This window comes from Equus caballus, chromosome 7 (assembly GCF_041296265.1).
Source record: "Equus caballus isolate H_3958 breed thoroughbred chromosome 7, TB-T2T, whole genome shotgun sequence".
NCBI classification, from domain to species: domain Eukaryota; kingdom Metazoa; phylum Chordata; class Mammalia; order Perissodactyla; family Equidae; genus Equus; species Equus caballus.
Genome location: NC_091690.1, coordinates 39187137 through 39200600, shown reverse-complemented (window position 1 = coordinate 39200600; position 13464 = coordinate 39187137). Strand labels below are relative to the sequence as shown.

Below are 13464 nucleotides of genomic sequence, written 5' to 3'. Positions count from 1 at the left end.
CACCCTGGACATCAGTAAAGCTGCCACTGCTGCCTGAAAGCTGCGAGGCTCGGCTGTCGCCCTACCCAGAGGGTGGCCTGTGTCCTTTCTTTGTTCCCTCTTGAATAAGTCTCTTGTGAGCGCCTCTCACTGGTGATCCTGTTACAGCTGTGCCCTACCTACAAGCCAGCAGACAACTCGAGTTCTGGTTCCTGCCTTGGGTAGGCAGGACTTATGATACGGAAATCCTCCAAATATAGGACAGCTGCTCAGAAGATGCCGTGGCGTCCGTGAACTGGGCGAATGCAGGTGCTCTGAGCTGGTATTTTGGGAGCATGTCTTTGGAGCCCTTCTGGAAATGCATTTTATTACCTGGGGCTACTTATTTGATGCTCTGTCTTGAGAGCATCATTGAGAATTTCCCTTTCTCTGGCATCCCCTGCCTGCCTGTAATCAGCACATCCAAGTCCATCCCTTCTCCCGTCTGACATGCGCAGCTGTGCCTCAGCCTACTCCCTGACCCATGGGGCCCGCACGGGCTTTTTAAAAATCAAAGTATGCCAGCTCACTCGCTTACATTCTGAGCTCAGTGCTCATGTGCCTAGTTAGAGGAACTCAAGGTTTTCTTGTTGGTTTGTTTGTTTTTAATTTTTTTAAGTTAATTTTTATTGTTTTTGATAGTTTACAATCTTGCGAAATTTCAGTTGTACATTATTGTCAGTCGTGTTGTAGGTGCCCCCCTTCACCCTTTGTGCCCACACCCCAGAACTCAAGTTTTAATCAAATAATGTAAATATATGTGTGTGTGGCTTTAAAAGATTCTTACAAAGTATTACCTTCACTGCAATTGAAGATACTAGTACTTAAAGCACAGAACCAGAAAAAATGTTTTAAAATACCAAGACCACAGATTTACATTTACTGTTAATAATGATGTCCCTCTCTCAGTGTAAGTTGGGTCTTGAGGCATAATGGATACGATGAGGCCAACATGATTAATGAGACTTAAAAATTAAATGTCTGGTGCATGAAGACAAACCACTACCATTTTTTTAGTGCTTAAAGTCATGCATTACTCAATTTAGTAATTTACAAAATTTCATTAAGGAATGATAAATGTACAGCTTGAGGTTTCCTAATTAAAGCCAAGGACAGAAAGCTATAAATCAGTATAGAATCACTGTTTCCTGACACAGCAGTAACGGCTGAAACACACGGAGAACAACAGGGCAACACAATACTCCATTCTCCTGTCAGTAAATGCTGTTGGACAATGCTCAAATGTGAACAAACAAAAAACAATGCTGAGGGTTTGGATGAAAGTACAGATGTTTCTGTTATAGCCCAGTTTATGGTATAATATTTGCCAATTGTTTTTAATCATGAAGTACACAAATACTATTTTTTTAGTGATCCCTATGTACTGGATCAACAGTTAAAAACAATAATACCTAGGGGCCGGCCCAGTGGCACAGCGGTTAAGTTTGCACATTCTGCTTCTGCGGCCCAGGGTTCACCGGTTCGGAACTCGGGAGCGGACCTACACACCGCTTGTCAAGCGATGCTGTGGCAGGCATCCCACATATAAAGTAGACGAAGATGGGCACGCATGAAAGCTCAGGGCCAGTCTTCCTCAACAAAAAGAGGAGGATTTGTAGCAGATGTTAGCTCAGGGCTAATCTTCCTCAAAAAAAGCCAGTAATAATAATAATACCTAACATTCACTGAGCGTTTGCTCTGTGCTGAGCACTGACTGACCTGTGTCTTTACCTGTGGTCACTCCCTCCTAACCCAGTGAGGTAAGTACTATCGCCACCCCCATTTTTTCAAATGGAGAAACTGAGAGCAGTTAGATAACTTCCTCAAGGTCTCCCAGAGAGTAAGTGGCCAAATGAGAAAAAGAACCAGGCAGTTTGGCTTCTGAATTCCCACTTGTAACATTACAGCTGCCTCTTAAATTTTATTTGTATTTTATGGAAAAGAATGTATTATGGGAAATCTGGGAAAATGTAATACTGATAGAGTGGCTGCTTTGACTGGAGTAAAGAAATGTTTCCAGGTAAGATTCTGGTGCTGGCCCACATGGAATATATGAATGCACAATAGGCTACAGCATGCCTTCAATGTGGTTATTTTGATAAGAATCAAACTCTGAGGGGCCAGCCCAGGGGCGCAGCGGTTAAATTTGCACGTTCCACTTCAGCGGCCTGGGATTCGCTGCTTGACAAGCCATGCCATGGCAGCATCCCACGTATAAAGTAGAGGAAGATGGGCACAGGTGTTAGCTCAGGGCCAGTCTTCCTCAGCAAAAAAGGAGGAGGATTGGCAGCAGATGTTAGCTCAGGGCTACTCTTCCTCCAAAAAAAAAAAAAAAAAAGACAAGAAATTGCTCACTCTTAGGGGCTGGCCTCGTGGCTGAGGGGTTAAGTTTATGCGCTTCGCTTTGGTGGCCCAGGGTTTCACCAGTTCGGATCCTGGGCACGGACATGGCACTGCTCACCAGCCCACGCTGAGGTGGCATCCTACATGCCACAACTAGAAGGATCCACAACTAAAAACATACAACTACGTACCGGGGGCTTTAGGGAGAAAAAGGAAAAATAAAGAATCTAAAAAAAAAAGGAATCAAGAACTTCGAAAATATAGTAGAATCTTTGCGGTATTTTTCAGTAAGATTGGAAGTGACCAAGCGAACATTTTGTGCCAGAGACTCATTCTGTGATAGAGTATTCAAAGAGTTGTTGAACTTATTGCTGTTATTGGATCAAACAGTATCGTTTCAATGATCCGCATGAATCCCTGCTAGAAAAACTACTGACTCAACAGAAGGCAAGTGAAAAAAGGTTGTTGAACTTAGAGGTGTTACATTGTTTTCCAAGCTAAAAAACACCTTTTCCAATTTGCTTTTTCTAAAGAAACTCATGCTACGGAGAAATTTGAAAACAAATGTCTGGAACGGTTTCCATTACTGGGTAATTTTGCTGTCAAAAGTGACGTCTCACCTCAAAGACCCATTTGCACACTGAAATTCAGAAACAGGATTGGAAAGTGAGTGTCATGCTAAAACAGGCACAGCCCGTCTTGCACCTCTCCCATTCCAGCCTGCTTTTGCGAGGTGTCTCTTACAGCTTTTCTTTAAACAGCTTTATTGAGGTATAATTGACATACAATAAACTGCACACATTAAAAGTGTACAATCTGATAAGTTCCACATATGTATACACCCCTGAAACCATCACGACAATCGATACCTCTTTCAGTTTTGATCACTATTAAATATAGTAGCGAAATGACCTTGGAACCAGACTTTCTAATTGCTCTATTTCAAAGTGTTAAAACACAACTTAAAACATAATATGGTACGTGGGAACATAACTCCCCACTTCTAAGTGTGGGCGGCACATAGGGACGTCCTTCCAAAAGGGAACATAGGGGAGAGAGCTTCACAGGGAGAGCGAGGAAGAGCGACTCAGCCAGCTGGTGGCACCACGTGAGCAGAGGTGAGCCTCAGGGACAGGGTGCACCTGGATCTGGCGTGAGGGGGCACCTTACCTCTGTGGTCTTCCTCCCCAGTAACACAGAACCCCAGGGCTTATCACGAGAAGAACGTCAGACAAATCCCAACAGAGGGCATCCTACAAAACACCTGACCAGTACTCCTCAAAACTGTCAAAATCACCAGAAACAAAGAAAGTAAGAAAATGCCACAGTCAAGAGGAGCTTAAAGAGACACAACTAAATATAATGCGCTATCCTGGGACAGAAAAAGGACATCAGTTAAAAACTAAGGAAATCTGAATAAACCATGGACTTTAGTTAAGAGAGAGAATGAGGGGCCAGCCCCGTGGCCTGGTGCTTACGTTCAGCACAGTCCACTTTCGTGGCCCAGGTTCATGGGTTTGGACCCCAAGCATGGACCTACACCACTCATCAGCCATGCTGTGGTGGCGACCCACATACAAAGTAGAGGAAGATTGGCACAGATCCTAGCTCAGAGCTAATCTTCCTCAGCAAAAAACAAAAAGAGAGAGAGACAGAGAGAGAATGAAAGCAATCACTTTGCTTGCACTAAAACTGGTAATATTTTACTGGACCCAAAAGGCTCTGTACCCTTATTAATAAAAAAATTTGGAAAAATTATTTCATCTTTTTATGGTAGTATCTGCATATAATTTTAAAATAACTGTATATAGGGCATGCATTAAAGATATCTTATTGATGGAGGCTGCTGCAGAGAGAGCCACTGACTTCAATATTTTAAATTCAATCAGACCTGGGTTAACTGGGACAGAAACTCTGAAGATTCCTCAGAAAGTCATGCTCCATCCATTTCAAGGATGCTAGAAAAAAATTCTTTTTCTGAGGAAGATTCATTCTGAGCTAACATCTGTGCCAGTCTTCCTGCACTTTGTATGTGGGACACCACTCCAGCACGGCCATGAGTGGTGTAGGTCCACGCCCAGGAACCAAACCTGGGCTGCCAAAGCGGAGCGTGCCAGACTTAACCACTACAGCACCGGGGTTGCACCCCCACACTTATTTTTTAATTGATTATGTCTCTTGTCCCATTCTCTGGACACCTGGGCTACTCCAGTGGGAATGTACTAACAGTGTGCAATTGTTAGGGCCTGCTCGGTGTCAGGACTCACAGGACAGAATAGACAGGACAGACACAATTTTCCCTTATTTCATAGTACGTAACAAGGCAAGATACCAGTTCTCCTTGCATAAGGTCCACTTTGTCCTTTGTACCAGAAAAAAGAACATCACACCTACCACAGACCGGCTCTGCACTGAATAGCAGGTGACCCTGTGGCCACGTTTTGACTGTGAAATGAGAGTAGCCATAAGGGCCCTTCTAGTTCCTACTATCCGTTTTGTCCATGTCCATAACTTCTAACAAGTAACATGAGACAGTTTGTTCTCTTAGAGTGGAACCCTGGGCCTCCCCAAATCTTAGGGACTCGCCACGTCCTAATCTGTGTCCCCTGAGAGTATCCGCGTCACAGCAAGTGAAACCAGAGCAGATCACCAGGACACCTGGGCTGGCTCTGATTTGCAACCGAGAGCAGACAGGGAGGTGGGAGGACCTCACAGTCAGCTGGCAGCTGCTGCTGCAGGCAGGGTGGGCAGGGCCACATTCCAGAGGGCACAGCTGAGTCACCAAGGCAGAAACCAGATGAGTAAGTTTCTCTCAGTGCCTGATGAGGGGAGGCCGCCAGGGAGCAGAGTAGAGCTGGTCTAGAGCAAGGCCTGCCGGGCAGTCTCTGCTTTACATACATTTCCTCAGACATTTCCTCTCAGAATTAAAAAACTCAATCTCTATACAGCTGTCATATCTACAGATCTGTATCAACCCAGGTGAGGGAGATACGTGAGCCTAGTTGCCAACACATTCAGATCTAACCCTGGCTGCCTTTGTATTGACCCCACTTGGGTAACGGATGTGTAAGTGAAAACACGGCAACTTCACCAGCCCCAGACCTCTCAGAGGCCCATCATCAACAGGAGTGTTGGTAATGGATGAAAGTCCCAATAGTTGGCCAGTCGCATGGCTCCTAGTTGACAGGCACCAGCTTGTGGGGTGACCCCCGAGGCCCACTGTATTCCAGGACGGAGTAAGAGCATGACTGTGACACAGCTGGGTTTGGAGCTCTGCTCCATCCCTTACCAGTCGGAAGACCTGAGCTTTCTGTGAGGAAGGCCACCAAGGTTGAGACAGTTAAGTAAGACGCCGCATGTCAAACAGCTAGCAGATGGCAGGCGCCAAAATAAATGAAGCCGGTCTGGGTCTGCCAGACGGGGGAATCAGATAATGAATGTGAGAGCCACACTTTCTAGCTAACGTTTCAGAGGGTCAAGTGACAGTACTCTTCAGAGCCCTTTGGCAGAAACCAGCTTCAAAAAATAAAGTTTCATGTTTTTCATGACCTTCCTGGCAGCCACTTAGAGTGGCCACTGCAGGAGGGCGAGGCAGATAGGGAGGTGCTAATCCTTGCAAAGAACCAGCCTGTTCAACTGGTTCCTTCATCCCAAGGTGCTTCCTGGCCAGAGGCTCATAAAATGCACACTCCCTTCTCCAGTATCCTAAGGAAGATGCACCATGTATGTACACAAGTGTACACCTACACAATGTGTGGTGTGTGGTGTTACCTTAGCTGCACCACATATGTAAACTGGCACTACACTTAACTGGGGTGAGGGCTCTGAGATGGCCCCTGAATTTATTCTTATACAGTAGTCACCCCTTAGTGCTTTCTGCAGTTTAAGTTACCTGTAGTCGACTGTGGTCAGAAAATATGAAATGGAAAATTCCAGAAATAAACAATTCATGTTTTAAATTGCCGCAGTGTTCTGAGTAGCATGAAGAGATCTCACACCGTTCCGCCCTGTTGCCCAGGACATGAGCGCTCCCTTTGTTCGGCAGATCCACACTGTATACGCTATGACACCTTGGCTGTCAGACTGACACTTGCAGCATGGCAGTGCTAGTGTCCAAGGAACCCTTATTTTACTTAAAAATGGCCCAAAAGTGCAAGAGTAGTGATGCTGGCAATTCAGAAATGCCAAAGAGAAGCCATAAAGTGCTTCCTTTAAGTGAAAAGGTGAAAGTTCTCAACTTAAAAAAAAAATCGTATGCTGAGGTTGCTAAAATCTACAGTAACTTTCATTACAGTAGACTTATAATTATTCTATTAGTTATTGTTGTTAATCTCTTACTGTGCCTAATTTATAAATTAAACTATCATAGGTATGTATGTATAGGAAAAAACAGTTTATATAGGGTTTGGTACTACCTGTGGTTTTAGGCATCCGCTGGCGGTCCCAGAACGGATCCCCCACAGGTAAGGGGGGACCACTGCACAAGCAGCAGACAGTAAGACAGCGCAAAGTGCTGTACGCAGTTGTCAGTTAAACAAACCTGCTTCAATGAGAAAACATCGCCTCCTAGTGGCAGGTTAATAAACTCAGAAAATAGAGGCTGGGAACATTTCTCTGAAAATTCAGCCACAAGCTCCACTCATTGTTTCCAGTATCAAGAGGTCTCATATTAATAAATATCAGTAGCCTAAATTAAGTTTTGCTGGACAAAACTCGACTGACTTTTCCTCTTATTTTACCTTTTTTAGCTAACTTTGTACTTTAGTCTTAAATTTGATCAAACAAATGATTGCTACAAATTTACAGGAAATCAATAGCCAAAAGGAAACAGGTAATTTAGAGAAGGAAAGAAAACTTTAAAAATTATTATTTTTTTTGTGGAAGATCAGCCCTGAGCTAACATCCGTGCCTATCTTACTTTATTTTATATGTAAGATGCCTGCCACAGCATGGCCTGATGAGCGGTGCATAGGTCTGCACCCAGGATCTGAACCAGCGAATCCTGAGTTGCCGAAGCAGAACGTGCAAACTTAACCACTGCACCACCGGGCTGGCCCCCTCGAAATTCTAATGCATAAACTCTGGTAGATTTGTCATCATAAAAAGAAAGGATTTTAAAAGAAACAGTAAGATAAAGCAAGCAGCTCTTATGAAATTTAAAAATATAATTACAGGGGCTGGCCCCGTGGCCGAGTGGTTAAGTTTGCTCGCTCCGCTGCAGGCGGCCCAGTGTTTCATTGGTTCGAATCCTGGGCGTGGACATGGCACTGCTCACCAAACCACGCTGAGGCAGCATCCCACATGCCACAACTAGAAGGACCCACAATGAAGAATATACAACTATGTACTGGGGGGCTTTGGGGAGAAAAAGGAAAAACATAAAATCTTTAAAATATATATATAATTACAAAATTCACTAGAAAGGCTAGAAGATAAAGGCCAGGCAATCACCCAGATTATGAAATAAAACTATATAAATAGAAAACTATAAATAAAAAGAAGCAATCTGGGAGGTCCAAGGTTTAACCAATTAGAATTCTAGAAAACATAAAATACAGTGGAGGAAATCACTAAAGAAATAATGAAAGAATATTTCTCTGAGATCAATAAGACATGGGCCTTCAGGTTGAAGGCCATTTCCCTCTTATTTTTTAAATGAAAAATGGAATTTTAGCCCAAGAGCTCCACTGGGTGAGCAAGCTAATGCGCGCCTCTGCCAGCAGCTCTTCCCGAAGCGGGGGGTTACGACCATCCACGACCAAGGCCGCCAATGAGACAAGGAGTCCTGGTGGAAGTTACAGTATTTATTTACGTGTTTAAACTCTGTACATTCTCCACAGATCAGATTGAGGAGTTTGTAGGCGAAGTTTACCTGTGCATAGTGGGAAGAGACATGGATAGGGTAAAGGGGAGGAAGACAAAAAAAGTCACAGGGAAATAGAAACAAATACACCACAGGTTACCAGAACCTTCAGAATAAAGAAAGAGAAAGCTGTGAGCATCAACATCAACTCTACAAGCATCACAAAGACTCACGTGAAGGAAACGGAACCTTCGCGCTGTCCACGTGTCTACAGATCACTTCATGTACAACTGCAGCACCCTCCTTCCACATCAACGCAGAGCTCCGCGTTCCCTCCCGCCACTGGCCGCCCACCCCTGCGGTCTCTGAGTGGGCACACAAGAGGCTGGGGAGGAGAGGGAGGCAGAGAAGTCAGAGCGCACCGGGACGGGAGGATCAGCAGCTTCGGGGGGCATCATCCAAAGAGGAAAACAGCACATGTGGACGTTACTTGGGAGGGAGGTGAGTAGTACAAGGCTACAGCAAGGAAACGGCGGACATGGAAGGACATCATATACACACTGCAGGCTAATTTCTGTGGAAGAACTCGATTTAGAAGGAAAGCAGTAGTGAACGCCCCAATCTGTATACACAGGGCTCACTGGAAGATGCTGGAACTCAAATGTTTTTAACCTCCTCAGTGACAGGACTTGTGTGGAGCCCCCCGGGGAGCCAGGAGTGGGAACACCAGACTTCCAAGAAACTGGTGCTTTGAAGATAATCGTGAGGGGCATCATGCTGTGCTTCGACGGTCAGCTACAGCTCCCTGCTTCCTTCAGCTTCTCTGCGACTTTGTGAAAGCTCATTCAAACAGGGAACACTGCCTTCTTCGTTTTATTTTAATAAAAACCACGACAGTGAATGAGCCTTAAAGAGTTGATTTACACAAGGCAACTGGAACACACAGCCTGCATACACAGTCTATCATTGAAAATCAACATTTCCCATTTATATAGAGCATGTGAGAGACAATACAATAGAAGTGGGATTTCTGATTAAGTTTAAAAAAGAAAACTACATCAGTCAAATATCTGCAAATAGATCACTTTTTTCATTTCATTTAAGGTTTATATATCATATATTGTTATATTAACATTTTTTCACCCATTTAAAAGAATGGAAATTGTGATTCTACAGTAGTACTTTATAGTCTTAACGATCCAGGAGGTCTGAATGTAAGATGAAATCCTCTGGAAGTAACTGTTCGTCAGTAGTCGATCCAAAACGCTGGACCTCTTCCGGCCCGCCTGCACCACCGCGCTCCACCCGGGGGGCCACGTGCTCTCTCCCCTTAAATCTGCATCTGCTCTAGGTATTTGTAGGTCGGGTTTTCGTAACCATGATTCTGCATCTTGTTCAGGTGACGCTCTTCTGGGGTGAGCATAGGGTCAACCTGGAGGAACAGAGATGGAGGACCAGTGCGGGAACCGCAGGAGAACTGCACAGGGTATCAGAAGCCCCAAGCTGCATGCTGAGAAATCCCCTGGGGACCAAAACCAGCCTAGTATCCAGTCTCCACTGGGTGGACCTAACAAGAGCTGGTGGTGAGGACACAGGAGGAGGAGAGAGAAGGGGGTCAAAGAGGCAATGCTTCTGAGAGCCAGTCCTGAAAACTTAGTCCAAGTGGGAGAAAACAGTGAAGTGAAATCCAGCATCACGGCAACAAGCAAGTCTCAGTTCTACCATCTGCCACTTGGGACAGCCTAGGCGAGCGATCCCTATGTAACCAGGAGTGGGACCAGCTGACCGCCAGGGTCTTCTCCCGCTCTGCAGTTCAACAGCTAGGTCAGTGACCAGCAAGAGAAGAAACGAAACAACTAAGCCATGCATCTGAACTCTTTTTCTGGAGCATATTATATTCCTTATTATACTCATTTTACAGAATCAAAAGACTCCGGACATTCCTGCCACCCACTGAAGCACGAGTGGCAAGAAGTTCAAATTAAATCAGCAGAAGATGGAACAGGAACAGCCAGCTTTGGCTCTATTTCCTGATGCTTTTTTCCCCGTTAAAAAAGAAGAGTATTCACAGACCATCATTCTCAAATAACATACCTGAAAAAAGGAAATACCAAGAAAATAATCTGAGAAAACAGTTTTCACCCTCTACAGCATAAAATGCTCTTATGACCTCCTCACATTTACAGACAAAGCCCGAATTAATGTTAAAAGTTGGCAACAGCCCTTTATGATAGGATCAACCTAAGTCACTATTTCACTTGAGGCCAAGTTCCAAAACGTGACTAACAACCCAGAGAGTAATTCAATTGATGTGCAGTACCCAAGAAGCTAGGACGGTTGAATTCCATGAAGCTCCTGAGCGCGCAGAGCAAACCCTCGCCAGCTCAGGGGCCGAGGTGCAAGAAAGCCCAACTACTCACCTCCACGATCCCATGGCTGATGGTGCCATACTGTCTCTTCCTCAGCACCACCAGGCTGATGACTATGACTGTAGCGATGGCCACGGCAATGACCAGCAGGCCAATGAGCGCACTGCTGCTTAGACTGAAGTCCTCCCGCAGGGGCCCCACGGATTCCTAAAATCACAGAGCAGATGTGCAACAGAGTCCCAGTGACCATCAGCACAGTGTGAAAGACGGCAGCCAAGGCAAGAGCAGCTCGATGAGGGCCGCTCCTTGGAGTAGTGTCTCTAGCCTGAGGGAGCTCCCAGGTCCTGCTTCCAGGTGACCATCCGAATGCAGAGAACCCTGACCTCTTCCAATCTCCATGGAGATTCTAATTTTAGCTTTCTTATCCAAAAGTATGGAAAAACGGGAATGAGAGACTTTTACAACTTAAGACTCCAGGCATCTCTCCTACTTTGCACTTGAACTGAGAAGGTGGGAAAGAGAAATAGCCGAGATTGAATGAAACCCAGCATTAGGTTCTGATGCTGAACACATACCGGCTCTTCCTCGAGACCTCCGACTCTCTCAGCATTGAAGATCATCTCCTTAACATCCAGAGTCTCATCGATGGCCTGGAACAGTAGGAAGATGTCAGCACCAGGTGGAAGGGGAGAGCCAGCATAAATGAACTGCTTCTTTCTACTCCCTTTCCTATGTGGTGGAGGGAAGCAGGTACCTGATGGACACCCAGTACCCAGTCAGTTCTGCCACTTTCTTCTAGTTGCACTCACCAAGCCCCTAAGTGAAGGGGCAGGTGTGGAAGTAAGATTACTGTATCACAGATGGTCATTTAAAGGCTTTCACCTGTGTTTTCCTTTAGGTAACTGTCGTGGAGAGACACTTCAGGACACAGTACCAAGAAGTCATGTTTAAGTATCAAACTTAGTTGAGGACAATCCAGAAATATGTGATAGAAAATGCTAGAATAATAATTAACAGGAGGTATAAACCTAAGGCAGTATAAGAACCAAAACCAACTCTATTCCACTTTGAAGTTATTAAATCTCTACTCACTTGAAAATGGCTTCTCATATTTTATTCACAGCTTTAGTTGCAAATATATTTTTCTATGGTCTAGCAAGAGATGAGCTACCGCTGAAAAATAACGCTTTATTCCTCCTCATACCCAGACGCTAAACAATATAGCAAATCTGTGGGAGCAGCTGGAGCTCACCCACCTTCTACCATATGGAAAACGAACACATCAAGGTTCATCCAGAAAGCATCAAAAACAATACCGCTCACTCTTAAAACAGGGCAAGGCAGAAGAAAGAAACGACTCACCATATTTTCATCCACCTTATTCTTACTGTTAATCACCTTCTCCTCAGCGCCTATCAGTGCTCGGTCCTGCTCCCCGACTCCAGATCCTGCACGGAGAGAGGTCACAGCTGAGTGTCCATGATGGGCTGGTGTCATGCCAAGCTCACAGCAGCAGCAAACCCTCTCCTGAGGGCCAGGGAGCCCTCCCTGAGTGCCCCCCCGCCTCTCAATATGCTACTTGGTTCACATGTTGGAAGATGCACTGTGCTCTATAAGGATGAATGATATAGGTCTTTTTCAGAGGATTGATGGGTATAATGAAGAAGGAGAGAGTGCTTACTTGTATCCAACTTGGAAAAATGGAAGGCAAGCCTCCAGAAGACAAAGTTTATTGTAAGATGAACAGAAGCCGAGTCCAAAGGCATTCCAGCATGGAAAACCTGTAATACCCTACGTGACGTGACCAAGCAGGTGTTACCCTGCGACTTGCTCCTTCAACTCCCTGAGCTCCCTCTGAATGGAGGGACTGTCCTACCACCAATGGATGTGCAAGTCTGTCTCAAGCATCGTATTTTATGCCTCAGGCAATTCTTGCTGCCTGAAAAAGCCTCCATGACCTTGAAGCCTTCTTATTTGTCCTTCAAGCTGCAGCTCCTCTTGGGAGACATTCCCAGGTTACAGCACTTAAAATCACTGTTTGTAATTATTGATTTTCTTTGGTGTTTCCCACCAGGCTGTAACCCTCTCTGGGCCTAGATCATTGATGGTCACCTCTCCGATGGTTATCAGACAATGAACAGGAAGGAAGCATTCCATAAACAGGGAGAATTCAAACACCAGGGTGTAAGGTACTTTTCTATAAATGAAGCAAGAATAGCAAGACTTCTCTTGTTAAGGTCAACATGGCCTAAGTCAATGTCACTTGTGCGTGGCACTCCAAATGACGGTATCCAAAGACGCAGTGTGACTAAACTCAGCATATCCAAGGAGAGGAAAATGAGGAGCAACCTTCTTTATTTTTAGCTCCAAAGCATGTGATTTCTAACTATCCTAAGAGTTTCTTATTAATAATAATATATACAGTTCTACATAAGTGTCTATGATTGGAACCTTTTACAAGCAGATCAAGCTGATGGCATACTTGGCATTCTAAGGTGACCACCTACAAGTGAGTAAGATGCAAGCATGAGCATATGCAAAGCTGCTGTCCCTGGACCACCAAAGGCAGACCGCCCAGCCACAGCAAAGCTTTCCAGCTCACAACTAGCCTCGATCTCGACACGGAGCAATTAGGGACAGCTACTGCACGTGCTGAGTTTGCAGGCCAGCTAAAGCATTAACTCATCAGAACACAGCCAAAGATGATGCCATTTTTTTCTAAAGCTTTCATTTTAAAGAAGAATTTCCCAACTTGATTCTAGGGTAAGGTAAACCAGGGCTGGCTTTTGTAGTCTCAAAACACCAATGAAACAGCAATACCACACTCAACTATTCGAGAAAGACGGCTCTGGAAAGGCACTGCCTTGGCGAGGACGCCTGTGATCAAGCCTAAGAAATTCTGATTCTATTCTGAGCTCCTTCCACCACTTT

At 45.0% G+C, this 13464-nt stretch overlaps 1 protein-coding gene across 8 annotated transcripts in view; it reads right to left on the bottom strand.

The window, feature by feature from the left end:
* Nucleotides 1-8150: 8150 nt before the first annotated feature.
* Nucleotides 8151-13464, bottom strand: part of APLP2 (amyloid beta precursor like protein 2) — a 74282-nt gene continuing 68968 nt past the window's right edge. For all 8 annotated transcript variants that reach the window (XM_070272971.1, XM_070272969.1, XM_070272972.1 and 5 more), the window contains 4 exons: nt 11896-11981; nt 11109-11183; nt 10585-10740; nt 8151-9596 (listed from right to left, as the gene is read on the bottom strand). In XM_070272971.1, coding sequence (XP_070129072.1) covers nt 9495-9596; nt 10585-10740; nt 11109-11183; nt 11896-11981 — 419 coding nt within the window. In that variant the 3' untranslated portion in view covers nt 8151-9494. The remainder of the gene's footprint in view (nt 9597-10584; nt 10741-11108; nt 11184-11895; nt 11982-13464) is intronic.